This window comes from Brachyhypopomus gauderio, chromosome 19 (genome assembly GCF_052324685.1).
Source record: "Brachyhypopomus gauderio isolate BG-103 chromosome 19, BGAUD_0.2, whole genome shotgun sequence".
Classification (NCBI taxonomy): domain Eukaryota; kingdom Metazoa; phylum Chordata; class Actinopteri; order Gymnotiformes; family Hypopomidae; genus Brachyhypopomus; species Brachyhypopomus gauderio.
Genome location: NC_135229.1, coordinates 12,932,655 through 12,959,635, shown reverse-complemented (window position 1 = coordinate 12,959,635; position 26,981 = coordinate 12,932,655). Strand labels below are relative to the sequence as shown.

General features: G+C 51.4%; 2 protein-coding genes across 3 annotated transcripts in view; one reads left to right on the top strand and one right to left on the bottom strand.

The window, feature by feature from the left end:
* The window catches only part of zswim5 (zinc finger, SWIM-type containing 5), a 40,342-nt gene extending 23,909 nt beyond the window's left edge, over window positions 1-16,433 (bottom strand). The window contains exon 1 of one of the 2 annotated variants that reach the window (XM_076981440.1): window positions 15,884-16,433. In XM_076981440.1, coding sequence (XP_076837555.1) covers window positions 15,884-16,364 — 481 coding nt within the window. In that variant the 5' untranslated portion in view covers window positions 16,365-16,433. The remainder of the gene's footprint in view (window positions 1-15,883) is intronic. The other variant, XM_076981441.1, reaches the window with a different exon arrangement.
* Window positions 16,434-19,741: 3,308 nt separating this feature from the next.
* LOC143482655 (uncharacterized) lies at window positions 19,742-23,779 on the top strand. Its single transcript, XM_076981076.1, has 6 exons — window positions 19,742-19,877; window positions 20,883-21,063; window positions 22,110-22,184; window positions 23,229-23,322; window positions 23,441-23,550; window positions 23,642-23,779. Exons 1-6 carry the CDS (start codon window positions 19,839-19,841, stop codon window positions 23,656-23,658), a joined length of 516 nt encoding a protein of 171 aa, XP_076837191.1. The 5' UTR covers window positions 19,742-19,838; the 3' UTR covers window positions 23,659-23,779.
* Window positions 23,780-26,981: the final 3,202 nt, after the last annotated feature.

The following is a 26,981-nucleotide window of genomic DNA, read 5'->3' as shown; positions in this document are numbered from 1 at the left end:
GGGGCAGCGAAACACGCCTGCCTGCCCCGTCCTCCGCGTCTCCGGGCTGGACCGCCGAGTCGGACCAGAGGAGGCGATGGCGCTCCCGCTCGCTTAACCCACTCTCCCGCCGATCCGCGTCTTGCGCAGACGCAACGTAAAGAACGCAGACGCGCTCATCAGTTTGCTAACCTTGAGGCTTAACCGCTGGCCGAGGACCCGCCCCTCCACAAGCCCCGCCCAAAGAGGCACCCGCCCACACTCTGACTGCGCTAGAACGCATGAGCCTTGTCGAGCTGCTAAACCGTCGTAGTTATCTCGATATGTTCGCTTCGTCCACACCGCGACCGTACGCATAAAAGCCACTTTCGGCCCCCGAGGACCCGGTGCCTGTGTTTAATTTTATATCTACAAGGTTAGAAAAAGTCAATATGTGCCCGGGGTTTGTCCAAGCAGTTGGCTAGGTCACCAACACTTCCTTATGACTTACTGAAAGTTAACGATTGTCTCCTGTTCTCTTTCCCTCCCCCTCACATGCTTGCACACGCTCACACACACACACACACACACACACACACACACACACACACACACACACACACACACACACACACACACACACACTGCAGAACCCGGGCTGTGTGAGCGGAAGCAGGCGGCGTGGGTTGTTTACGTTATGAAGGTACAGCCACACCCCTGCTGATCACGGCCTTTGTGTGCAAGCCTGCTTAAAAAGCTCATCAGGCTGAGTGAAACATATGGAACAAAAACATCGATGGGGATGCACGCACACACACACACACATACACACACACACACACACACACACACACACACACACACCAAACCCTGAAGGTGTGCTTTTCTCTTGCAATCAGCAGACTGAGAGACTGCACTGGCTACATCTCTAACAACCTATTACCCCCTCTCTATCCTTCAGCAGAGTTTCTGTGCCGACATGCCCCACGTTCTCTTCCGTGCTCCCTAAATCTGTGTCTGACCTGCTTAATTTGCCCGCCCCGCGCCCCGCCCCGAGGCCGGCCCCGCCTCCCGCTGGGCCCCGGGTTCCCAGGCCCCTCCCCCTCTCCCACTTTTGTTCTCGGCGGGGCTGTGTAGGCCTCAGGCAGGGGCCTGGCCTGCTATTGTCCCCCACAAAGGCCCAACAGCAGCGAGCAGGCGTCAGCTTGGAGGCAGGGGCCAGGACGGCTGCTGTTACCAGGGAGAGGGAGAGGGAGAGAGGAGAGGAGAAGGGAGGAGAGGAGGAGTGGAGAGGAGGAGTGGAGGGGGGAGGGGAGGAGATACTAGATCACTTGTGTCAATAAGAAGCCCATCATTCATCTACTGTTATAGTGAAACGAGACGCTTTTTGCTGTAACCAAAGTCCAAAATGCTCTGGTCGGAGTCACAAGTGCAGGGATCTGTAGGTATTACGTTCAGGAAGCGTTATGGAGCTGCTCGCCGGCTGTGGCCGTATATCCTCCCCTGTTGATGTTGTTATCGACGGAGCAGGTTTCCATGGACAGACAGGCTGGCGTTGATTGCCTCATAGTGCAGAAAGTGTAAGAAGCAAAACACCCCACCCCCACCGAGAACCATTCGGACCCTGCGTACACACCATTAAAAGCACATCACTTTACCAGTTAGGTCCAACGTTAGCCCCACCCCCCTTGAAGTCCTAAGAAATGCCTAAATTTGCCCCAAACCCCCCCAGTCTTTCTTATCTAATAAAGTCAGCCGAGCAAGACAAAGCTGCTTTATAATGCTTTATAAAGCCCGAATGCATGTGCAGATGGCCGCCCCGCATTGTCCGTAACGGCGCCCCGGCGAAGGCGACCCATTCAGGAGGGCAGCGGCGACACAGCGGGGCCGGACGGGCCGTGCGGACAATTATCGCGAGATACTGCAGAAAAATGCAGTCGGAGCGAAACAAATGTCCTGAAAGTGCTGATGGATAAACCCGCACGTCCACGTATCGCTGCTAAAATCGATTATTTAAAAAACAGCCGGAGAGGAAAAGGAGTTAAACGGCTCGATCGGGTCTCGCATTCACGCCCACGCATGTGCACGCACCCGGCAGAACAGGAGAGGTTCTGTAAACAAAGCGGCACAAAGCAACCGTGCGGCGTCCCGTGCACAAAGGACGGCCCTTTCCAGACGGCCATTCATTCAAACGGCCCTGAAGCTCTCCTAAGAGCAGCACACCAACGGCGACCGCTTCCTACGGCAAGCCAGCGGGGACACACAAGGTCACAGCTTTAAGTGGGCCATCGCGTGTCCACCCTGCTGGACACGCGGACGTCGGGTCTGACCCCGTCCCTGGGCGGTGCCAGCACTAGAGGACCAGAACCGAACAATTACAAAAAAAAAGCCCAGGAATGAAGAGGAATTGTGCAAAATAAAAAGGTTTAGCTAGTCACTGAGCAAGAAAGGGAGAAACACATTCATATACAGGCACACACAAACACACACACCCACACACACACACATACACACAATTTCATCTAACCGTTCACTCTCCCCAAAGCTTGGACAACACATAATGACACCTCATCTATGCTTTATAAGTCTGCAGCTGCTATAAGTGCCCGGGCACAGATACAAGTACCTTGAAAGCAGGCGTGAGGCCCCTGGCCACGGTGCTCCAGTAACGTTCGGACCGGCTTGTCTTACAATGGCGGCTTGATTACCGAGTGTTGCTCCTTCTCCGCAGAGTGTCAAAAGGGAAGGCCGTCTCAAAGTCACTTAAACACAAGTTATGCAGATTCAAGCGCTGCTTGCGGTAAGCAGGGGCATCGGCATGAATATTCATGGTCTGACGGCGAGCGCCGTGGGTGGCGAGGGCCGGCGTGGCCGAGGGGGTCTGCTGGCCGACCGGGGGGAGCGGGCGCAAGGTTGCCGTGGCGTGAGGAAGGAGGAGGAAGGACTCGCCATTTTGGGCCGTCGCGGAGGCGAGGAGCGTCTGACAGCGCGCGAGGGAGTGTGTGTGTGTATTCGGAGTGTGTGGTGTGAGATTAGAGGACTCGGCAGGGCCTGGCAGACCTTTAGGCAGCAGTGGGCACACACACACACACACACACACACACACACACACACACACACACCAGTCTGGCCCATTACCCTGTGTGTCATGAGGGAGGATGGAATTCTACACAGCCAGCTCTGAAGCGCCTGCGTTGGGGTTTCCTGTTACAGTGGAGTGCAGAAACACACTGACACAGCGCCATTAGCCTCTCTTGTACACACACACACACACACACACACACACACACACACACACACACACACACACACACACACAGCACAGCCCTGCTCCCCTTTGAACACTGCTCGATGGCCCTGGCACCTTTAATTGCTCAGGTAACGTGAGGGACAGCGGGCCGGTCTTTTAGACAGGACAGGAGCGGGTGGGTAAGGGTGAAGGGACCCGGTGGACCGGTGCAGTTGGAGCACGGGTGGAGGGTCCCGGTACAACCTCCGCCCACCCAACAGGGGCCACGCGCCAAACATAATGACCCACACCACTGCCATGGCACTGGAAGACAGCAGGAGGTGTGTGTGTGTGTGTGTGTGTGTGTGTGTGTGTGTGTGTGTGTGTGTGTGTGTGTGTGAGTGTGTGTGTGTGTGTGTGTGTGTGTGTGTGAGTGCACGTGCACATGTGTATGGGTTTCCAATGGAATGCATTGCTCGAATTCCACGGGCACGCTGCCTCCCTCACCACGGCAACAAAGAGAGGAGTGTGTAGACTTCACCAAGATGTGTGTGTGTGTGTGTGTGTGTGTGTGTGTGTGTGTGTGTGTGTGTGTGTGTGTGTGTGTGTGTGTGTGTGTGTGCATGAAGTGAGGGAGAGGAGGAGGGAGCAAGACATCAATGGAGAAAACTGGGCACTGAGCCAAACGCTAGCACTTACAATAGCAGAGAGAGAGAGAGAGAGAGAGAGAGAGAGAGGGACCAAGAGAGAAGAGAAAGACAGAGTGAAAGACTGAACGGGAGGAGAGAGAGACAGATGGAGTGAGAGACAGACCAATGGGGAGGAGAGAGAGACGGGGGTGGTGTGTCTATCTGAAGGTGAGGGCAATTCAATTATGAGAGTAGTGCTGGGGGTGCAAGTGAATCTCTCTAGGGAGCGGGGCTAGTGCAGACATACAATATCTACACAGGAAGTCAACGTGCAGCAAGAACAGAGGATGCAGGAAAGAGGAAGAGAAGGAGAGGAAGGAAAAGGGAAAAAAGCAGGAAGCGAGTTTATTCTCCGACTAGGGTCTCCGGTTCGTATAATCTTAAGATTATATGCTGGAAGGTTCCTAGTGCAAACACACAAACATGCTGGACTCGAACGCAGCCCGGCTATAGGACCAGAGAGACGCCCACAATCACTCGCCTGAGGACGACTTAGCATGGTTAGCATGGTTAACATGAGCCCAATAGACTAGCGTGTTAGCTGGAACGAACGGCTAATGCAGGGCTATTCACTGAGCGATGAAAAGTCCAGTCCGAGCATAAACGAAGGAGGTGTGTGTGTGTGTGTGTGTGTGTGTGTGTGTGTGTGTGTGTGTGTGTGTGTATGTGTGTATGTGTGTATGAACAGAGGATATGTTCCTCATTTGTGTAGCTCTTTTAAGTTGCCCCAGGACATGGAAAGGTTTTAATCAGCGTGTGAAGGCAGATCCATCAGATATGCTAATCAGGGATCTTATCCGAACAAATACCCTGAAGAGCACTCTCATCCATCTTAATTGGGAGAGACCTCGTTAATAATGCAGGGACAGAGCTTGGAAAGGAGAGATTAATATGGGGAAAGGGGGGGGGGGGGGGGGGGGGGGGGGCTTTTCTGTCTTATCATCACACACCGCAGAATTCAAATAACATTTTTCAATGAGAAGACAAGATTGGTGTTGGTGTGCGGGTGTGGACACCTGCCACGCCTGGCCCGGGGCGAGAACCGCGGGGTGTTACCAAGACGCCAGAATGACCCGCACGAAGGGAAGTCCGTGTGCCGTGGTTCGGTGACGAGGGAACCGCCACCAGCCGTCTGCAGGCCGGCCCGACGTCAAGACAGGAGAACGGCGGAGAGGAACGGGCGTTCTGCGTTTGGACGGCCCTTTGGAACCCGATCTCTGCTAAGAGCGGTGGAGCACAGGCTTTGAAGACGCCCGCCCACAGAACATAAAGGGCCTTGTCTGCTGTCAGAGGGGCATGAAGGAGCAGGACACTATTGTACCCCTCCGTTCACCTCAAAGCCAGGGTGTGTGTTGATGACACATGCATAGTGTTTGAACTGGACTGAACTCTGCCAGACAGGAGTGCCCGGGGGCAACAGAGGGAAAACCCCCAGCATCACACACACACACACACACACACACACACACACACACATACACACACACACACACACTGCCATGTAAAGAAGGGATTATACACCAGAGGCACAAAAAAATGAAATCAGATATCAGTGTTTAGGTGGCTTCATTATTTTTGCTGCAATCTTGTCTTCTGGGTCCCTGGTCTCCTAATGATTCTGTAACCAAACTCCTCAAGCCAGAGACACCAATGGGCCCATTCCTGCCCGGGACACCCCCAGGGCGGTGTGGGGTGTTGAGGCAAGGACAGGATAACTAAAGGGTCCAGATGACGCCCCCTGCTGGCTGGCCGTGGGCCTGTCCTGGCCTAGAGCACGGTGCTGAGACCAGGGCTTTGAGCACGCTCAATAGGTAGAAACAGGTGCTGTTAACAGCATTTACCTAACGACGTCCACAGAAGTCCTGGGGTGATTCTGCACAGTCGGGCTGTGAATGAATTTTCCTACCATCCCCCGTCCTGCCTCTTTTGAGAGCTCATGAAACCAAACAAACGCGTCTGAACCGTCTCAGTGTGACACGGGTGAGAAGTCATAAGGAGACCACAGAGGAAGCTACCACGGCTAGAAGAACGAGAACGATGAGGTCCACTTCCTGTGCAGGCGCCGGGGGTTCTGGGAAACCACATGCACCCAACACCCACCCAGTAACGCTATGACACAACGTTGGCTTCAACGGAAAGTGACGAGATTGGGGGAAGTGGGGGTTGGGGGTATTATGGGTAACTACTCCCGTGTCCGCCAAGCCCCAAAAACCTGAGTCAGCTTGGTGAACACACTTTGGTCAACACACAATTTTTTTTTTTTAAACGTCAGTAGCTGGTGCTTGAAATTCAGCAGCGGTGGGACCAAGAGCTATGGGGAAGTGGACTCAATTTACAGCCTCACCAGTGAACCCAATCTGGTCTTTACAGCACCAGTAACCCCAATCTGGTCTTTACAGCACCAGTGCGAGTCCGCACTTACAATAGCAGTGACACCCCAGATCCAGACACCCCAGCTGTGTCACCTGGCAACAGGGGGCGCGAGATCGACCCGGAATAGCCACGAGACATCCAGGCCCCAATCAGGCAGAACTATCCTGATGTCTCCAACCTCCCACTCGTTTACACCGCTGGCCCCGCCCCTCCCCTTCAGACCTCCCGCTTGTTCTTGTTTCGAGACGATAAAACACACACACGCGCACACATACACACATTAAAAGACGGTAGTCGTGAATATTCCTTTAAACTGAGGCTAGCCATAACCGCCTCGCTCCCTGTCGGACTTAGAACGGCCGGTGTTCCTCAGGAAAGCCGGTGAAGAACCTCCCCCACAGCGGGGGCAGCACACATGCAAAGCAGCCCTGCACTACTGCGAAAGGGTAGAAACAGTCAGGCATGAGCTCAGCCTACCACCGCACAACCCTGCCTCCGTCATGTCTGTTACACCAAACTGGAAGACCTTTGTTATATAAAAAGGAAACAAAAAAAAACAGCTTAAGAGCTCGTGGCCTTTCTGAAGGAATCAGAATCAGATAGAGGTTTAATTGCGGCTTTCATGGGTTGGGCCTTAATGCCATTGTAGCGGGCGGGTTTTTTTTTCTTCTGAAGATAAGCCTATGCACTTTCAACACTGATTTACACTTCGAAGCCTGCGCTGCCTCTTTCTGCTGTCGCAGCGGGAAAAAAAATGCTTAGCGCTCGCTCCTTCTGAACAGAAATTATTATACCAGGCAAAAAAATTAGAATTTAAAATCTAGGAGTCAACACAGAGAAAAACAGAATGAGGACTGAGACACCGGAGGGGTGGGCTGGTTTGAAAGGGCTAGCAAGCGGCTGCGAGACAATTCCTACGGGCGCAGGACTCTTTTTTAGCAGCGACGTCCTCGGTGGCAATGAATCTCCCTGGAGAGGCACTGCTCCCAGGTCAGCTGTGCTTCAGTCTTCACAATGAACACGCGTGTGTAAAAAGAGAGGGGAAACTGATCTGGTGTCAGCGGGGTGCCTCGTGAGTATGAAGGTTTCTGGCATATTCGTGCCGTTACCATATTCTCGACTCCGCTGCCTCGAAGCAAAAATAAATGAACACGAAGACCAATTATGGAGGTTCCTCATGCCTTCATCACCTACACCGTCGTGTCTGTAATGACACGGACTCTTTGTTGGTCGGGGAAGGGCTTTATTGAAGCAGTGTCTTCTGTTTGTCTGCTGTGCCTAGAGGCCTCCGAGGTCCCCCTCTCCTTTACTTCCACAATGCCTAACCCCCCCCCCCCCCCCCCCACCCCCCCCCCCGCGCGTGAGGAGGGGTGGCGGGGGCTGATCCTGTTACACCATGACCAGGAGCACAATCCCCCATTGGAGCGCACGCACCCCGCCCCCCAGCAGGGCCCGGCCTATATGAGAACCCAGTGCATTCATCACATTGTCTTTCCCTTTAATGCGTGACTTCTATGCTCGGGCCTTTGCAAAGTCAGGTGTAGGGAGATGACCTGGAACCACACTGATGACCTGGAACCACACTGCTTCTTGCCTGTCATTACGAGAAGTAACTAGGAGGGTGTGTGGTGGGGAAGGACTGTACTCACTGGAATGGACACCTCGTACGAAGACATAAAGCACCAAGCACGGCAAATGATTAACTGATTACCTCAAGAGGATTGTGGCTTCCATGAAATGGAGTTTAAGAATGGCTAACCCTATTAGCTTAACTTTGTAAATGTGTTTTTTTTTTCAGGTGGGGACAGAATTGCTGGGTCTCGAGACCGTGCTTCTGAGGGATGTGGTGAATTGCATTTCCAGACTGTGCCTGCCTCTCTGTTCGAATGCGGATGCATGGAACTGCAGGACGGGGATTGGGAATGTTTTGAGATGAGGCTGTGTGTGTGTGTGAGTGTGTGTGTGTGTGTCCAGACCTATAGCCCAGCAGCTATGGCCCACATTAATCAAGTTGGAGAGCAGAGGGGTGGAGTGTGTGTGTGTGTGTGTGTGTGTGTGTGTGTGTGTGTGTGTGTGTGTGTGTGTGTGTGTGTGTGTGTGTGTGTGTGTGAGAGAGAGAGAGAGAGAGAGAGAGACAGGGGAAGCCCCCTCTCTGCATGTCTGTTGCTGCCGCATTGACGTGTTGATGACTGTCAGCCCCAGAGTCACACAGGCCTGGAAGACTAATGAGGTGTCTCTGTCTCCGTCTCCGTCTCTCAGCCACTACATCCCTCCCCCTCCCTCCTCCACCTGCTTATTTACCCCACCTTTCATATTCCGCTCCGTGCGTCCATCTTCACGTCCCCCCCCCCCAACCCTTTTTCCTGCAGTCATCTGTTCTCCGTCCACCAGAGTGACGTGAGTAATGGCCGTCGAGACCCCCCTCCCCCACAAACCAGAGGAGGGCCCGCTGGTACCGCCATCGCGCAGACCTGCACCGGCGCGGGACAGGAGTGCGGCCCACACCGCTACCCGGGCCTGGCGCTATCAATCTTTCATAAAGCTCCAGTGCGGGGGGGAGACACTCCTGACCCCTCTACGCAGGATGTGCACATGAATACGTCCTCATGAATAGGCCTTTCATTACATAGGAGCCGTGGTATTTTCACTCCTCTCACATTCGAACGCCGACTCACAACGGCCATGAAGGAACTTAACTCTAATCTACAGTAATGGAGGGCGACCCGAGGCATGGGTATCGGGCCAGAACCGGCCTGTGCAAGCAGAATGAAACAACACTGAGTCATGCAGGCGACTGAACGGAGTTAGGATGACACGGGCCAGACGCACAGGTCTCCGCCCTCGGTAAGCGTTTGGGTCGAGCGTGCGTCTTAACAGAGACACGGCGTGATGTGCTGAAAGCCCCGGCCTCATCTCTCAGCTTGACACGTGGCGTTTCCCAGACGACCACTTTAGGGGCTTTTGAAGCTTCAGCATGGCCACGTGAAAGCTGCCAACAGCTCCCTGCCTGCCAAGAGGAGGCCCCGCCTCCGTGTTAGTGTAGCCAGGAGGCCCCGCCTCCAAGTTACTTTGGCCATGAGGCCCTGCCTCCGTGTTTCTTTGGTCAGGAGGCCCCGCCTTCACACGCCACCAGCCATGTCCAAACAAAAAGCCGTGAAAGCATCCGAAGGCTCATGGCCACACTTGAACGCACACCAAGGTATCAAGACGTTATAATGTCCACTCATAAATCAGTGAAGAAATAATGACTGCAGTATGTCCAGTGATGGGGCTTTAAGAAGCCTTCTCACTTTATTTCTCTATACAGAAAAGACCCACAAGGAAAAGTGTGTGGGTACACGTGTGACAGTGTGTGTGTGTGAGTGTGTGTGTATGACTCACTACATATTCATGTCTTATTCATTCTCTACGTAAAAAAATAAGGGATAATCACAATCAGTGGACTCTGTTAATTAAATCACATGCAGCCTTAACACTTAACCAGTTGCCTTTACACATCAGTTATTAAGCCAACTGGACCATGTTTTCAGCTCTTTAAATATTCATGAAAGGGAAGCCCTTCACCATCTGTGAGTAAACGCCACTGCCGTGAAGCTCTGTCTTCCAGACGCTCTAAAAATACGAACGAAAAAAATCATCAAATAAAGTGACTAAAAGCATTTTTATAGGGGCGCAGCAGTCTACTGGCTGTCCTGAGACAGAGAACTTCCAGGTTTGTGTCCTCTGACAGGAAACCTCATTACAGAAACAGAGGGACGGCACGTTGGCCAGCGGCAGGAGAACGCGGCCGCTCTAGCGTAATAACGGCTAGCGGCGTTAGCATAATAACGGCTAGCGGCGTTAGTGTAATAACAGCTAGCGGCGTTAGCGACCTGCCACTGCTTGTTTTGTGAGTCCTCGGCTGTGGCCGACTGGGGCCCGCTCCTCTCTCTCGCCTTCTGGCAGGATATTTGACCCCATCGCCAGTGCGTATTATGCTTCCTCCCTCGTCCAGACTGAGAAAATTAAGTTTCCATGTGAACTGGCCACAGGAAAAAAAAAAAAAAAAGAAAGAAAGAAAAAGAAGGAGGAGAAGGAGGGGGTGGAGAACCCTCGCCGCACACAAAATCTCAGCTGGATGAAAGGGCCGGCCGTGGGGGAGGGAGGTGCCCGGAGCTGCCGCTCGGGTTTCCTGCGCTCCCCAGTTTAGTGTTACGGCCCCAGATGTGGGGCCTCCTCCCTGCCGCCCCAGCCTGTCTGCACGCTCCACCCGCCCGAGCGCTCCACGCCGGGCTGGACCGCCTCCCCTTTCAGTCTCGACCTCCGAATGCACCTCCTCGCCCGCCTCTCCCGCAACCACCGACTTTCCACGACTTTCCCCGGAGTTCGCACGCGTGCGTTGGGCGAGCGCGATCGAGGGGTTGCTCGCCCAGGGGCGTCCTGCTCGGACGTGTCACGGGCCTCCCGGAGTGTCACGGCCCTGTCGGGAACGCGGCGTTGGGGGGGGGGGGGGGGGGGGGGGGAGGGAGAGTGCGGGGAGGGGGGGGAGGAGAGAGACGTCAGCCCTGCGGCGTTACAGTGAAAACAAGAAAAGGCAGATTTGCAGCAATTTAAAGAGCGATGAAATGTTTATGATTCACAAGGTTGGGGGTGGAAAGGGCGGCGGGGGGGGAGTGTTCACTTCACAGGCCTGGCTTCTTGTGGTGGTACATAAAAGCATAAAAAGTTCCATTACAGCGCAGTCACATGGAGACACTGCCATAATCATCAACTGCTTGTGCGTGCAGTTCAAAGAGAACAGGGCTTGTATGGGAACTCTTAACAGGTAAGACTCTTCATCCAGAACATGTGAAGGACAAGAGGTGTGTGTGTGTGTGTGTGTGTGTGTGTGTGTGTGTGTGTGTGTGGAGTGTGTGTGAGTGCGTCTGTGTACACAAACGAAGTATGTGCGACTATGTGTGGGTGGATTCACCACTGCGGGCCCCCAGGAAGTCGAGCGGAGGCAGCCGACAGCCCCACGACGGACGAGGGCGTTACTGATCAACCCAGCCAGACAGCGTACCACTTCTCTACGGAGGAGGGTGCAAGGTCACCATTGATCAGCCTGTTTGGGTAGGTGCCAAAAACACAGTGTGGCCAAAGGGAGAAAGAAAAGACAGTAAATCAGCACACACTCCTCGGTGTGTCGAGGAGCCCGTACAGATGTGTGATTGTACATGTAACCATGTCCGCTCTGTTAGCAGGGCCGCTCTGTTAGCTGGGCATCTCTGTTAGCTGGGCATCTCTGTTAGCTGGGCATCTCTGTTAGCAGGGCCTCTCTGTTAGCAGGGCCGCTCTGTTAGCTGGGCATCTCTGTTAGCAGGGGCTCTCTGTTAGCAGGGCCGCTCTGTTAGCTGGGCATCTCTGTTAGCTGGGCATCTCTGTTAGCAGGGCCTCTCTGTTAGCAGGGCCGCTCTGTTAGCTGGGCATCTCTGTTAGCAGGGCCGCTCTGTTAGCTGGGCATCTCTGTTAGCAGGGCCGCTCTGTTAGCAGGGCCGCTCTGTTAGCTGGGCATCTCTGTTAGCTGGGCATCTCTGTTAGCAGGGCCGCTCTGTTAGCTGGGCATCTCTGTTAGCAGGGCCGCTCTGTTAGCTGGGCATCTCTGTTAGCAGGGCCGCTCTGTTAGCAGGGCCGCTCTGTTAGCTGGGCATCTCTGTTAGCAGGTCCGCACTGTTTGCTACACAGTTCGTAAACATGTCTTTTGTTTTTTTTCCCTCCCGAGTCAGTCCTGAGTTCCACGCCCTACACCGATGTCATGGTGATGAGGTACCTGGCTTACCCCGTCTCCCGTGTCTAAATTAATTTCACTCCTTTGATAAAGACTTAGAGGAAGACAAAGTCCATAATGACTGTGTCCTTCAAAATAAATAAATAAATAAATACATCCGAACTCCTAATAAGTGCAAAAAGGAAATTTGTTTAACTGATTTTCTTTGAAGCTCGCAGGCATGGAATTAATTACCTTGATTAAACATTGTCGGCACGGGCGTTCGAAAGACGGAACAGAATTAGCAGTCCCTTGTTGAACTTGTATGGGTCTGAATGAGATGTGTCCCGATTACAAAGGCCAAAATGACACCGGTGCTTGGAGGAGGTTGCGAGCTAAAACGGGCCCTGTGACGTCACGGCGTGGCCTCGGGCCCGCCTCGCTCCCGTACGTTAACTGGTTCCAAACTGTCGCTTGCTAAGATGTTTTTTCATTCTAAAGTGTCCCAAAAAGATGCACCGAAATAGATGTTGCTTGTCTTTTGGAAGGGGGGGGGTGGGGTGGGAGGTTGAAGAAATAAAAATGTGCTGTGGTGTACAAGATCGGGCCCTCGTTGAGATTAAGACATTTGCTGTATCTGTCACAGCCGTGCCTGGTTTCAATTGCTGGAATGCTCTGTGGTTTCGCCGCTCGGCAAACTTTGCCGATGTCTTTTGAAGAAAGTGGCCTTTGAGCATGTCGTTCTGCAAATGAATTCCTCTGGAATCAAAGCTAATAAATAAGGGTGGAAATGACGGGGGCGGGGGTCTGAGTGAAGGGTGAGTGCGCCCAGCCGCACCCCGGACCAAAACGTGGCAACCACTGAGGACGAAAAAAATCCAGCTCTGCTCATTCCTGAAGGAACCGCCGACACCAAAAACGGCCATCAAAACCCAAGGATTGAGAAGGAGATCTTCACCACAGCGAGTGTCATCACCGTGATCACCCGTGTCGGACCAGGACTCTGGTGGACCGCTTAGCCTGTCTGCAGTTGCTGGAGGCTTCCTTAAAGACACATCATGGCTTTATCCCCCCTCCCTGTCCCAACATGCACACACACACACACACACACACACACACACACACACACACACACACACACACACACACACCTCCTCTCTCTGAGAATAGGGAGGGTGTTTTCTACAGCTGGGTAACAAAGCATGACCCAGTAATCCTCATGCCTGACTCAAAGCTAGAAGCTCCTCTTGAAGGACTTTATAATGCCCGGTTCACGTGGGGGATGGGAGAGAGGCAAACACTGGAACTGGAGTTCATTCTTCTAATTAAGACGCTAACGCCCCCGCGACGGAGAGGGAGCCGTCGGCGACACCCTCGGCCACCGCGTGGCGTGGCCTAAGATCCCGGCCCGAGATCCCCTCCGCTGGGGCCCGTGTGTGACGCCTGTGCTCTCTAGTAGAAGTCGAAGTGTGAAACCCCGGCTTGCATGCCAGTGAAGGCGTTAAAGATCAGAGTGAGGGCTTTCTGCACCTCGCCTGTGGTTACTTTGTGACTGGCAGGTTCAAAGGGAGAGGAAGTCCAATGAGGCAACAAGAAAGAGAGAAAAAAAGAAAACGCATGCTTCTTGTCTTATCTAATGCACACAGACACACACACACACAGACACACACACACACAGACACACACACACACAGAGTACAAACACAACGCAAAGCAACAAAACACAACACAGGTTTTTCAGCACGTCACCAGGAAGATACCAATATACAGCCGGGATACTTCAGAATGCCAGCAGATATATACCAGTACGAACTGTCCCTTCGGGGGAGTCCTTCACAACACCAAAACACTTTCTCCATGTTACATCTGTAAACCACAAAACCAATCACAATCAACCCAATGATTGGTGGCTGGTTAGCTCCTCCCACTGGACACTCCCACTCTGGTGTCAGAACTCCAACACCTTTCATCCTGGATCTCAGCTTGTTCTGAGTGAATGATTCAACGCTCCCTTCTTAATCTGATTGGTTAAAAAACAAACGTGAACATTTTCTCCTAATTAGCAGTCATTACATAGTCCTTACAGGCTGACCTGAACACAGTAACAGGAAGTTAAACACAAAGGTACCATTTCTATTCTACAACAGTTACAACCTCTATTTCACTATAAAGGAATCTATGCATTATGTATTTGGTCAGCTGGGCTTATGGTATGAATATAAAAATATTCCCCTCCTAACAGACACTAGTTTTCGAGCCAAGAAACCAGGACCAAGATCCTTGATGAAGGGAACCTTTCAAGGTTGCTAAATAAGGCCCCTGCGTTATTTTATTACAGCAGTGTTATCCCATTTCCATGTACGCAGGGTTTTTAAAGGGACACAGCAGACCTTTGTGAGAACAAACCAGATCATGGATTGTTTATTGAATTAGGTACACGCGTGTGTGTTCTCGGGCCATCTAACACGCAGGTTTAATAGGGTTTCAGAAGATCCCATAGCTGCCATTTGAAGAAACAAAAACATATGTGAAGGCCAGTCTCCTCACAAAGGTGTGTTTTGTTGTCAGTGGGCTCTTTGGAAAATACTGGCCTGCTCTATCTTTCTGTAAAAGGTTTAAAACTTTGTCAGTGCTCTAAAGGGCCTTCTTCATGCTGGCTGAGGCCACGCGTGGCTCTGGCTGAGCGGTGCGTCTGCGCCCCTTCATCATGCCACGCAGGTTTAAATGGAAGTACGAGTGTATTTACTGTTAAATCGATGAACACGTGAACGTCTCGGTTGCCCGTTTTTTTTCTTGCCTTGCAATTTTTACGACGCTTGAATAAACTCCGTCTTGGTCGTTGATATATTGTGCTCGCCACGCAAGGGGGAGACAGGATTAATATTATAGAAACATACACAGATTAATGCACTGGAACAATATCGTCGATCATCCACGACGATTCGTAAGGCAGGTTTGGCGGTGTCCCTTTGTCTAAATAAAGACTCACATCGGGGGAATTTGACTTCTTTTTCTGCGCTGGCTGATCAGGGACCAGCCGGTCGGCGCTATTGTGTATCGCAGGAGCCACTAACGACTCATTTTACTATAACAAACAGTTTTTCCTCGTATTTGCGGGTGATATTCGACATATTCGGGGCTACAAAGCGAATAAGTGACCAGGCTCGGTCTTATACTTGCGTGATTAAGACGCAATTCTCGTCCTTTGTCCTGACCAAAAAAAAAAAAAAAAACAAAAGACACGAGATTTGGATTCAAGCGGATTAGCCTGGAATTAATTATAATAGGGGACCCAATAACGGCAGAGGTAGGCCTTTAACTGTAAAAGCCAATAAAACCTACTAAAAACAGAGAAGTTTGAAGGAATATGGAGCAGCAGAGCAGTAACAGGCTACAATAGAGGATGTGAGCACCACGTTTGTGTTTTTCTCCAGCGAGGAAATAATGTTGCGCCTCGCCAGATCTAATGTGAGGATCCGGACCGAGTGGACCGGTCCGCACAACCACCAGAACAGGAGAGATCTGTGTTTTTATCTTCCTGTTGTGTTTTTGCAAGCAACCTATATAAAAAAGACCAGTTTAAAAGTGTCATGGGAGCACGGCGACTAGGGGATCCGAGCCCTTTAATCTTTAAACCTCCCACCACGGAACTGCGCCGCGTCCGCACGACTTAAGACTAAACGCACCAGGACCGAACGTGTCCGACATAAACTACAGTTATTATCATATCTTAGAAAAAGAAATATGAAAAAGCAGATCGCACTCGTCTTTCTCGCCGAGATCAGCCACTTGGGCTGTTTGGTTGAGATAAACTTCCCCGTGTTTCCAAACGACGCGTCTTTCTCCCGTTTCCGACAGATAATCGAGTCGAAGCGTCGCGCGTCTTTTTTGCGCGCTCGCGCCACTTACCGACTTGTAAGACATTATCCACACAGCCCGTTTCCAAAAGGCGAATCCCACGACGAAAGGGAAGTCCGTCTCCCGTGGTCCCGGTACCAGCGCTCCCCGGCGAGACCCCTCCGGGAACGGTCCCGGACCCACCGGACGCGCTCGAGCCCACGGCGGGACCGTCCTCGCCGGGCGCGCGGCACTGGAACGACGAGTACATGCATATCTCCCGTTCGTTCCTGGGGAAGGACCAGTACACGATGCGACGCTGGACCGGTTCGGGGATCCGCTCGAAGCGCTCCTCCACCCTCTCGAAGGCCCATTTCTCCGCCACGGCCTTAGCGGCGCAGTCCAGTAGAGATTCCGGGCAACGAAAGCGAGAGTTGGGAAATCCCGGTCCAGGACCCGGTCCCGGTCCACGGGGAGCGGGGCGCAAGCAGGGCCGCTTGCTGGCCGGGGGTAGGGAGAGCTGGAGCGGGTGATCTCCACGTCCCTCCGCCATGACAACCGAATAAACACTGATAGGAGGAGCGAGGCAGGAGGAGCGCACGGAGGAACCGCACAACGGGAGGGGGGGGGGGACCGGAGGACTCCTACGTCACCACCAATAACAAACGCGCTCGCCAATCGCGAGGACGCTGCCGCACCGACACCGTTCAGCCCCACCGGGAGCGCGCGGGCGCTCGCGTCCATGAAGTGACAGGACCGTCGTACCGGACGGGCCCTCCGGGGACGCGCTTCACGGACTATAACGGAGAGGGTTCGGTTTGAACCGGTCGTTTTCAGCAGAGCTTGATTGGACTTAAAGGAAATAGGAAATACAAAGAAACAATACGAAATAAGTTAAATATCGAAATTAAGCGATTTAATTATGTAATAATCGTTTATATCTATCAGTTATAATTTCAAACTCACTTTCTCTTGGTTTAAGGTTGAAGTTTTGTTTGTTTATTTATGAATTCTGCCTTTCTGTCAACCTTTGACGTAATTCTAATCACCTTTCACAAAAGCTTATCACCTTGGCTCAAAGAGACGCGATTCACCTTGACAGACAAAGCCAATGAATAGCAAATTAAATTCACGCTGGTTTCTTCAAAACACATGATGTTCCCAGAAGGTCAAATAAACATCCACTAATGTCCCCGTAGCCCCTTCACTTTGATGTTAATGGTAACTGACGTTTTACGTATAGGGTCATTGTTAACATGTGAAAAGTCAGTTTGTTGGTAGAATTCACTGTTGGCGGAGAATCAGACGTATATTCGACAATTTAATGTAACTACACGTAAGGCTAAATCCGATGCAATATATTGTATATTGCATTGTTGTAATATTTTTGTTGTAATGTAATTTTGATTTGTTAGCATATCATAACTGTTTCTGTTACCAACGCGCTGCACACTGTCTGTTGTTTTTTATATCAATCTTTGATGTCATCTTCACCTAGTGGTCCAGTAGAAAGAGTTAGACAAGAAGATTGTTGTCAGTCTCTGCCATGGAGAGATGTTCCACACGTGGCCAGTAACCTGTCATGGAGAATACGGAGAATATTAATATATAGCTATATAATCTGTTGTTATACTTTTTTTTCTTTATTATTTTTAATATATCTTAAAACAGGTGTTCAGGGGGGTAGCTGATGTCTGATACACAAGATGTCACTGAGATATTGTTTTTGTAAGTGGTCGGCTCACACACACACACACGCACACACACACACACACACACACACACACACACACACACACACACACACACACACACACACACACACACAAGGGCCTCTCACCTCTCTGGCCCCTGGCAGACAGTGAGAGTCTCTCCTGCAGACCACTGTTGTAGTCTATCTTTTCTCCTCCTGAGCTCCTGCCTCTCACACAGCCTCTTGGCCAACAAGCTGCTTCTTCTCAGTCTGTTGAGATGGTTTCACCTCATTGTCCCCGAAAATGGGGAGGGATCTTTAAAGAGTCCAGCTGAGAGTGGGGTAAAGGATGTGAAAAAAGACCCCCCCACACACCCCTTCTCTCTCTCTCTCTCTCTCTCTCTCTCTCTCTCTCTCTCTCTCTCTCTCTCTCTCTCTCTCTCTCTCTTCAGCATCATGGGTGGGCCCTGTCTGTCCTGGTTAGCTCTATATTAAATGCCTGTATGTAAGAGTCATCTTGTCATGTTGAATTCAGCTGGCACAGTGATACAGTGGTACAGTGATACAGTGGTACAGTGAAATACAGTGAAATACAGTGAACTGATACAGTGATACAGGGGTCCAACTGCTGTGAACTGATTGATGTCTGTGGCTACACAATACCAGTCAAAAATTGTTAATAAATATACAGAGCCTAAAATTACAAAATTCTATTCTAATCAGTTTTAATTTAGACGTTTAGATGTTATATTTGGTAAATAAAACATTCACAGTAAATAATACAGTTTCATACATGGAATATAAATTATATCCAACTATATGCATAGTGAAGTTGAGGGCAGTTTTCATAAAGCTGTTGCAATTGTGTAGTAGTATCAAATATACAGTTTCTATTTATGGAGAGATTTCTCATGACGAACAAGGAATTGTTTAAGTTTTGGCAATAAGAACATTTAAACCCAGGCTGAAATGTGCTTCTTCTTGTATCTACATCAGTGGGCGCTATTATTACAGGAACTTCGCCCTAGAAGCTGCGTCTGCTTGTGTATAACTGCGTCTGCTTGTGTATAACTGCGTCTGCTCGTGCAGAACTGTGTTTGTTTGTTTAGAACTGTGTTTGTTTGTTTGGTGAGACTTCAGGAGTCTGACCCAGCAGGTGTGGGGGGGGGGAAGTAATGAGAAGGCTACATTTTACCCGCTGACGTTTCCCAGCATGCCTGCCGCTGTCTAGTCGAGTGCGTCGAGTGAAAGATGACAAGCTGACAGCGTGCCACACAGGATGCCATGCATTCCGTAAGTTGTGTGTGTGTGTGTGTGTGTGTGTGTGTGTGTGTGTGTGTGTGTGTGTGTGTGCGCGTGTGTGTGTGTGTTCGTGACAGTCTGGAAATGGGGGTGGTGTCAATTTTGGTGCTTTTCAAAGGGCCTTGGAACACTGGTATTAAGGGATGTCCTTGAGGGTTGAGACATCACCCGTCTGGATAACCATATGTTAACTACAACAATTATTATTTGCATGCAGTGTTTGCTGAAATACACATTTCCATATTTGACCATTGTTAGTGAATTAACTTTAATCCACAAGTGCTTGTCACTGTATGCAGTTACAGTCATGAAATCCGAATGGAGTATCTATTTCTTCCTAAGTAAGCTTCGGTGATCATTACTGGGGGGGGGGGGGGGGGGGGTGTTCTGCCCGCCCCACCGTACCGTGACTGCACAAATCGAACAATGGGCAAAATCTAATGGAGGATGCTACCAGTTTCCAAGGCAACGATTATGATAGATTTGGGCGAAAAAAAAGACAGGTAATTGGAAAAAGATTGATGGGGAGAGTGGTCAAAAAAAAAAAAACCCATCAAGCGAAGTCTCTTTGGGGATAACTGTAACACAATGACAAGGCCTGAATTCTTTCGGCTGTCACGATCCCGGCGTCCATGTTATTCAGATAAAGGCACAGCTTACTGGCTTTGACACATGTAACACCTCCATCGCTCCTCCGTCATGCACAGGGAAATAAAGGATGCGGCGTAATTTGCTGCCACGGCCGTCAACAGCGTTGGCCGGTGCTTCCAGTTCGAACCCGGTTCCCCCGCCGTCGTCTCGTCACGTCACGTGACTCCGCCCTCGGGCACGCTGACGCATCCTGGCCCCTCCCCTTCCTGCTCTCTCTCCGCCTGAGACCGGCCGGGGCTAGGGTGGAGCTGACTCACTGTCTGAGAATGCAGGGCCGCCCTCACGGAGCTCGGGACTGTACCGCCGCAGGACTAAATCCACTTCCTGCGCCGAGAGCGTACGAGCGGAGAGAGACAGGAAGTGGATTTTGAAATTTCAGACATGGGTGCATCACGGTCGTGCTGTTCACCCTGGAGCCCCGTAAGTGTGTGTGTGTGTGTGTGTGTGTGTGTGTGTGTGTGTGTGTGTGTGTGTGTGTGTGCGTGTATGACAGCTCAGGCAGGTTGCAGCCTTTTCTTGCTGAGCGGCAGTTGGCAAGGGGAACAATGCCGGTGTTGATAAAGGACCCGGCTACACCTGTAGAGCTTGATTTTATCACGCAAAGGCCTGCTGTCCCCCCACCTACCCCCCTCCCCCCCGGGGCGGGGGGGGGGGGGGGCCTTGCGTTCAGGAGCAGTCAAAGTCTCACTGAGTCAGAGTTGAGCAAGAGAGAGGAGAGAAGCTCGCTCATGTGTGAAACGCAGGGAATTACCTAAACCTTTTGTCTCACGTTGCCGGGCCCAGCTAACGCCTGGCAGGCATTCTGCTCCTGCCACAAAGTCTTCACCACAAACAATAGAGCAGATAGCATGGAGTTTGGCATGGGACACTTATAAGGCTTACCCTCTTTGTTGCCTGTGGAGACAGGTTTGTTCTTTTTTGTTTTCTCTCTCTCTGTTTGAGTTGACTGCCCAACCAGGCCCAAGCTAGGCCAAGCGTTTATTGTTCGGACGGCGCGGTGTGTATTGCAGGGCCGTGCTGTCCCAGGCGGGTCGTGTATTGGCCCGGAGCGGGTTCTCTCAGAGGGCTTGGAGAGTGTGACTTTGCCACACCAGACTCTCCTCACAAGTGGGCCTCTTTCACTTAGAGGCTAATTTCCTCCCCTCACGCCTCCCACTCCCACACTACCACCCACCTCTCCGTCTCCTGATAGGACCTCCTTTATGACGCCACCTCCTTCGCTCAGCCAACTCCCTGCACGCTCTCGGCCAGATCCGTGGCGCTCACACCTGAGGTGACAGAAGGTCTTGGCTGCTCTTCACATATCTTCCTGTTCCCTCCTCTTCTTCACCCTCTGAGCTCTCCCTCCCTCCCTCCCTCCCTCCCTCCCTCCGTGTCTCTTTCTCTCTTTCTCTCATGCTGGCCCTGGGCGATTTCGAGGTGCAGGACAGGAGGCGGTCTCCAGAGAGAGGCTGGTTGAAAAGAGAAGATCCGACCAGGCAGGGATGTCGGTTGACGGATGGGTATTTTCTAAAGGCCAGAGCCTTTCATTGGCCGGCTTTGGGCTGTATTTCCCAGCGAGCCACCAATTGTCCTGCGGGGCTGGAGATGCAACCAACTGCAGCTGGTAAGAAAAACCAGAAGAAACAAACTGACAATCTCACACTCTCCGAATGTCATAAAAACGCCTTCAAACCGCGCGGTTGTTAAACGCATGCACACACGTACCATTTTTCCTACAACACTCGCATGAAATATCATACTTTGCCCCTTTTCCTCCACCTCTCTTCCACCGTGTCTGGCCTTTTCCAGACAGGTAATGGTCGGGTTCACAGAAGAAGTTCTCCACAAAGAGCCCAAATGGCTCCTGAGATGGTCGGAGTAAAAAACCCTGTCTGCCTCAGGCTGGGGAATGTGATTGGCTGGCTTCTTTCAGCAGTGTTAGGGTGATTTTCTACCCAGCATGCCTGATTCTTCCACTCGGGCCGGCATGCACGGGGAATATGTGGCATGTGTTCGCGAGGAAGCTTACGGCCGGGTCCCAGGCCCGACTCATTTGCATGTTCAAATACGTATGAAACGAGGACAGAATGGATGCCAGTTAAAGACAGACCAATTAGAGCAATGACAATGAGACATGATTGGCCGAGATGAGATTTCACACTTTTGGTACAGTCCCAAATTCTCTCCTCAGATACCAAAGTTTTGGACTAGACACTCCACCCCCAACTCCTACATAATAGGCAAATCTGGGTCTAGTTCTGATCCGGCCTGCTCTTCCTCTACGTCACCTTTGAGGCATTATACCTGTAAAACTCCTAAATAATCACTGGCTACATGAATGATTCTTTTTCCAGGTTTCTAGCATTCCGTTTTGTCTGTTGAGAAGGTGATCTCTCTTAAATGGAGTGTGATGGCTCGTAAAGACTAGTGTACTGTGGCTGGTTTACTGAGCTGAAAATGTCTTTTCTCATTTGAGGAAAATTGCTCAAGTCTCAAATGGAGACGTCCTCAGATCGCACGTGGGTCTTTGTCATTGACGAACGATGCTACGTGGGACACGTGCTGGGTGTGGCCCCTCGTGCTGACCTACGTGACGGTCGCAGGTTAGACTCGGGTCAGGACCCGTGTTCTGCTCACGCCTTCTCAACACTCTTCCCTTCCTACCAGCAGCACGGTCCAGCTCAGACCGGGCCAACCGGGCTGGTGGAGACCCGGCGAGGAGAACCACAGTGTCTCCTGGTGCTGGTGAGGAGAGACAACCATGAACGTCCTGCCATTGCATGTTAGAGAGCTGTGTGTGTGTGTGTGTCTATGTGTGTGTATATGTCTGTGTGAGTCTATTGTGTGTGTGTGTGTGTGTATGTGTGTGTATATGTCTGTGTGAGTCTATTGTGTGTGTGTGGGTGTGTGTGTGTGTAAGTTTGTGTGTGTATATGTCTGTGTGAGTCTATTGTGTGTGTGTCTGTGTGTGTAAGTTTGTGTGTGTCTATGTCTGTGTGAGTCTATTGTGTGTGTGTGTCTGTGTGTGTGTGTGTGTGTGTGTGTATGTGTGTGTATATGTCTGTGTGAGTCTATTGTGTGTGTGTGTGTCTGTGTGTGTATATGTCTGTGTGAGTCTATTGTGTGTGTGTGTGTGTGTGTATGTGTGTGTATATGTCTGTGTGAGTCTATTGTGTGTGTGTGGGTGTGTGTGTGTGTAAGTTTGTGTGTGTATATGTCTGTGTGAGTCTATTGTGTGTGTGTCTGTGTGTGTAAGTTTGTGTGTGTCTATGTCTGTGTGAGTCTATTGTGTGTGTGTGTCTGTGTGTGTGTGTGTGTGTATGTGTGTGTATATGTCTGTGTGAGTCTATTGTGTGTGTGTGTGTGTGTGTATGTGTGTGTATATGTCTGTGTGAGTCTATTGTGTGTGTGTGTGTAAGTTTGTGTGTGTATATGTCTGTGTGAGTCTATTGTGTGTGTGTCTGTGTGTGTAAGTTTGTGTGTGTATATGTCTGTGTGAGTCTATTGTGTGTGTGTCTGTGTGTGTGTGTGTAAGTTTGTGTGTGTATATGTCTGTGTGAGTCTATTGTGTGTGTGTCTGTGTGTGTAAGTTTGTGTGTGTATATGTCTGTGTGAGTCTATTGTGTGTGTGTGTGTGTGTGTGTGTGTGTGTGTGTGTGTGTGTGTGTCTGTGTTTGCCACACTTCAACGTGCTGCTTTTCCTTAATATCAATACAGACCCAGACCAAATATGCACTTTAGCATTAACAGTGCGCCGTCATTAAAGATGCTATTTTCATTGACTTCCAGTGCGGCGAGTCAAACCGGGCTTCTTGAAACCTGGTCTTCTGCGGCTGCTACGTGACCAGAATGGGCTTCCTGTGAAGAGGGTGGACACCCCCAGGTAAGGGATCCTCCAATCACTCTTTATACGCGCTCGTCGGCGCGATCACAGCTGTGTCTATAGGTCCTTAATTTGCCGGCGCGAAGCTCGGCCAAATCACCGGGCGCTTGTCTTGCAGGTGTCTCCTCCGCACGCACGGCGGTTACAGACGAGGACCGGGTGAGCGGCCGAACCCCCACAGTCACTCTCGCGTGCGAGACCGCGCTTGTGAAAGGGCCCTGAGAGCTCGTGAGTCCCTCGCAAACAACATCGCGGCGGTCCTTAATCAGACGCCGCTGCGAAATTGCGTTTAATTGCTCGCCCACTGTCTCCACCTCAGGATTCGGGCCTAGATGACCAAGCGAACGCAGCGAATGGCTGGCACCTGTGAAGCCACGCCCCTCTCTACCACCTGACGGCTTTGGTGGACTGGTACTGGATCCGGCTTAACTGGACCAGATCCTACCCCGCTTTCAATACCCCCCACTGCTTCAACTCACCCACAATCAGGCACAATAAAATCACAGTAAATTAAAGATAATAAATCAAACACTATTCATAAGGGAGCCGTACCAGGTTCTTTAATATTGCCGACATGCCTCAAGGACCCCCCCCCCCCCCCCCCCCCCCCAACAACCCCACCCCAATAACCCGTCCATCGCTGCTGGAGGCCAGCCTTTCTCCGCCCTGAGCAGCTCTGGTTCTGTCTCCCTCTGCTGAGCGCTGCGCCCTGGACCGGCCGCTTTAGAAGACGACACCCCGGGCACGGCCAAACGGTCTCCGTCAGCCCCCGTCAAATCGGACCATTGTCTGCTGGAGAAGCCACCAGATGGTTTGCACCAGATCGGCCGAGGTATCAGTTGTGCAGCACAGCTACCACTGGGGATATCCACTGCAGCAATTAACTTTGGTTACAATTGAGAAACTGATGGCACAGTCCCGATCCTTTGTTTTCCTAAAGATGGCTTCCGTATACGCTTCTTATTATACGCCTCAAAACCCAAACCAGTCCAATAATGAGGCATGTATGTAATATTTAGAACAGGCGAGAATGGAGAGAGGGAAAGAGAAAGGCAGAGAGAGAGAGAGAGAGAGAGAGAGAGAGAGAGAGAGAGAAAGGGACAAAGAAAGTATAGCGGAGGAGATGCAGTGGGCAAGGTGTGTCAGCAACCATCAGTCTTGTTAATTAAAGGTTTGGTGCCATCTTTCATAGGGCCCTCTCCCCACACCACCATTAAATACACACTCCCACACACACACACACACACACACACACACACACACACACACACACACACACACACACACACACACACACACACACACACACACACACACACACACACAGGGCCATTGTGTGTGCCCCTGTTGACTCGGCTGTGAGCAGGCGTGCAGGAAATGCCATATATTGACATTGGAATGTCCCCTTGGCAAAACGGCCCTATTTGTCAGAATCCTGCGTCGTCTCTTTCCATCACAGCCCTCGTCTGGTCCTCACACACACACGGCAGCTTTCCAGAATTACTGATGCGTATCTACCTGAGCATCGTGTCAGGGACGAGGGCCCAGCCCAATTCATTCTGGATACGTAGACACACACACACACACACACACACACACACACACACACACACACACACACACATCTGCACACACTCAGCAAGGAGGGGCCGAGAAGCCACTGACCCTGGTTAATTAAGTGAGTGGGGGAAAAGGGAGAGAGAATGGATAATTCATGTGTGATATGGAACTCCCTCCCTCCACTCTTCCAAATCGGGTGGTGGTGGTGGTGGTGAAGGTGAAGGGGGTGGAGCTTGGGGTCGGGGCTGTTGGGGAGAGTAGGAGGGGCAATACACAGGAGGCTGTCTCAAGGAGTCTTCACCCCACCACACAGGACAGCTCGGCCAATAACGCTACAGCATTTTCCATGATTTCCATGCTTTGTTATTCCTCTGTGATAATAAACCATGTGTCATAAATATGTAATTAAGATGAAACATTCTGTCTAGTATTAAAGAATGACAATCTCTACGATGTGAGATTAACACATAAGCTCGAACACATCAGCTCTCCCGAGTTCATTATGTTGTATGTAAGTAATCTCAGCGGGAGATTATTGTGAACCAGATTTTAACCTTGGAGCGTTCTGGAGTTATCGAGTTATTATCTGTTTTGCTATTGCACTGTTTAGGAACATCAGCTCTGGATTAAGGTTAAAAACGTTCAGACCTTGCAAAGACGGTGGGCATCGTCTGCACATCCAAAGTGTTCACACCTCTGACCAACAGCGCGGGCGTCAGCGTCGAGGGCTATCCGCTCTACCGGCCAGCACCCGAGGGAGGCTGGCGTCGGGTTTGCTTAGAAGGAGTTGCCATGCAGTGCAGTCATTTCACGCTTTTCAGGGGATTTGAGCAGATCTGGTTACAAAGCAGGCAGTGCAGTGATTGGGTCCACTGACTTTCCAATCACGGACAATTAAAAAACAAAAGCCTGTTTCGGTGAATTGGAGGGTGTGTGAGGGTGTGTGAGGGTGTGGGAGGATGTGTGAGGGTGTGTGAGGGTGTGTGAGGGTGTGGGAGGGTGTGGGAGGATGTGTGAGGGTGTGATAGGGTGTGTGAGGGTGTGTAAGGGTATGAGAGGGTGTGTGAGGGTGTGAGAGGTTGTGTGAGGGTGTGTAAGGGTATGAGAGGGTGTGTGAGGGTGTGAGAGGTTGTGTGAGGGTGTATAAGGGTATGAGAGGGTGTGTGAGGGTGTGAAAGGTTGTGTGAGGGTGTATAAGGGTATGTGAGGGTGTGTGAGGGTGTGTGAGGGTGTGGGAGGATGTGTGAGGGTGTGGGAGGATGTGTGAGGGTGTGTAAAGTTATGAGAGGGTGTGTGAGGGTGTGATAGGGTGTGTGAGGGTGTGTAAGGGTATGAGAGGGTGTGTGAGGGTGTGATAGGGTGTGTGAGGGTGTATAAGGGTATGAGAGGGTGTGTGAGGGTGTGAGAGGTTGTGTGAGGGTGTGTAAGGGTATGAGAGGGTGTGTGAGGGTGTGAGAGGTTGTGTGAGGGTGTATAAGGGTATGAGAGGGTGTGTGAGGGTGTGATAGGGTGTGTGAGGGTGTGTAAGGGTATGTGAGGGTGTGTGAGGGTGTGGGAGGATGTGTGAGGGTGTGGGAGGATGTGTGAGGGTGTGTAAAGTTATGAGAGGGTGTGTGAGGGTGTGATAGGGTGTGTGAGGGTGTGTAAGGGTATGAGAGGGTGTGTGAGGGTGTGATAGGGTGTGTGAGGGTGTATAAGGGTATGAGAGGGTGTGTGAGGGTGTGAGAGGTTGTGTGAGGGTGTGTAAGGGTATGAGAGGGTGTGTGAGGGTGTGAGAGGTTGTGAGGTGTTAAGGGTGAGAGGGTGTGAGGGTGTGATAGGTGTGTGAGGGTGTAAGGGTAGGGTGGTGAGGGTGTGTGAGGGGTTGGGGTAGAGAGGGGTGTGTGGAGAGGGGTGTGTGAGGGTGAGGGTGAGGGTGTGGGTAGGGGTTGTGATGAGGGTGTGTGGGGTGGAGGGTGTGTGAGGGGTGTGGGTAGTGTGTGGGTGTGTGAGGGTTGTGAGGGTGAGGGGGTGTGTGATGGGTGTGTGAGGGTGTGTGTGGGATGAGGGGTGTTTGAGGGGGTTGGTAGAGGGTGTGGAGGTTTGTGTGGGGGTTGAGG

Excerpts from the sequence above, each read along its gene's own strand:
- LOC143482655 (XM_076981076.1), top strand. The coding sequence starts at position 19,839 with ATGGGTGCATCACGGTCGTGCTGTTCACCCTGGAGCCCC. Across the intron at positions 19,878-20,882 it reads GCTGTTCACCCTGGAGCCCC|GACAGGAGGCGGTCTCCAGA; the intron begins GTAAGTGTGTGT and ends TTCGAGGTGCAG. Across the intron at positions 22,185-23,228 it reads CACAGTGTCTCCTGGTGCTG|TGCGGCGAGTCAAACCGGGC; the intron begins GTGAGGAGAGAC and ends ATTGACTTCCAG.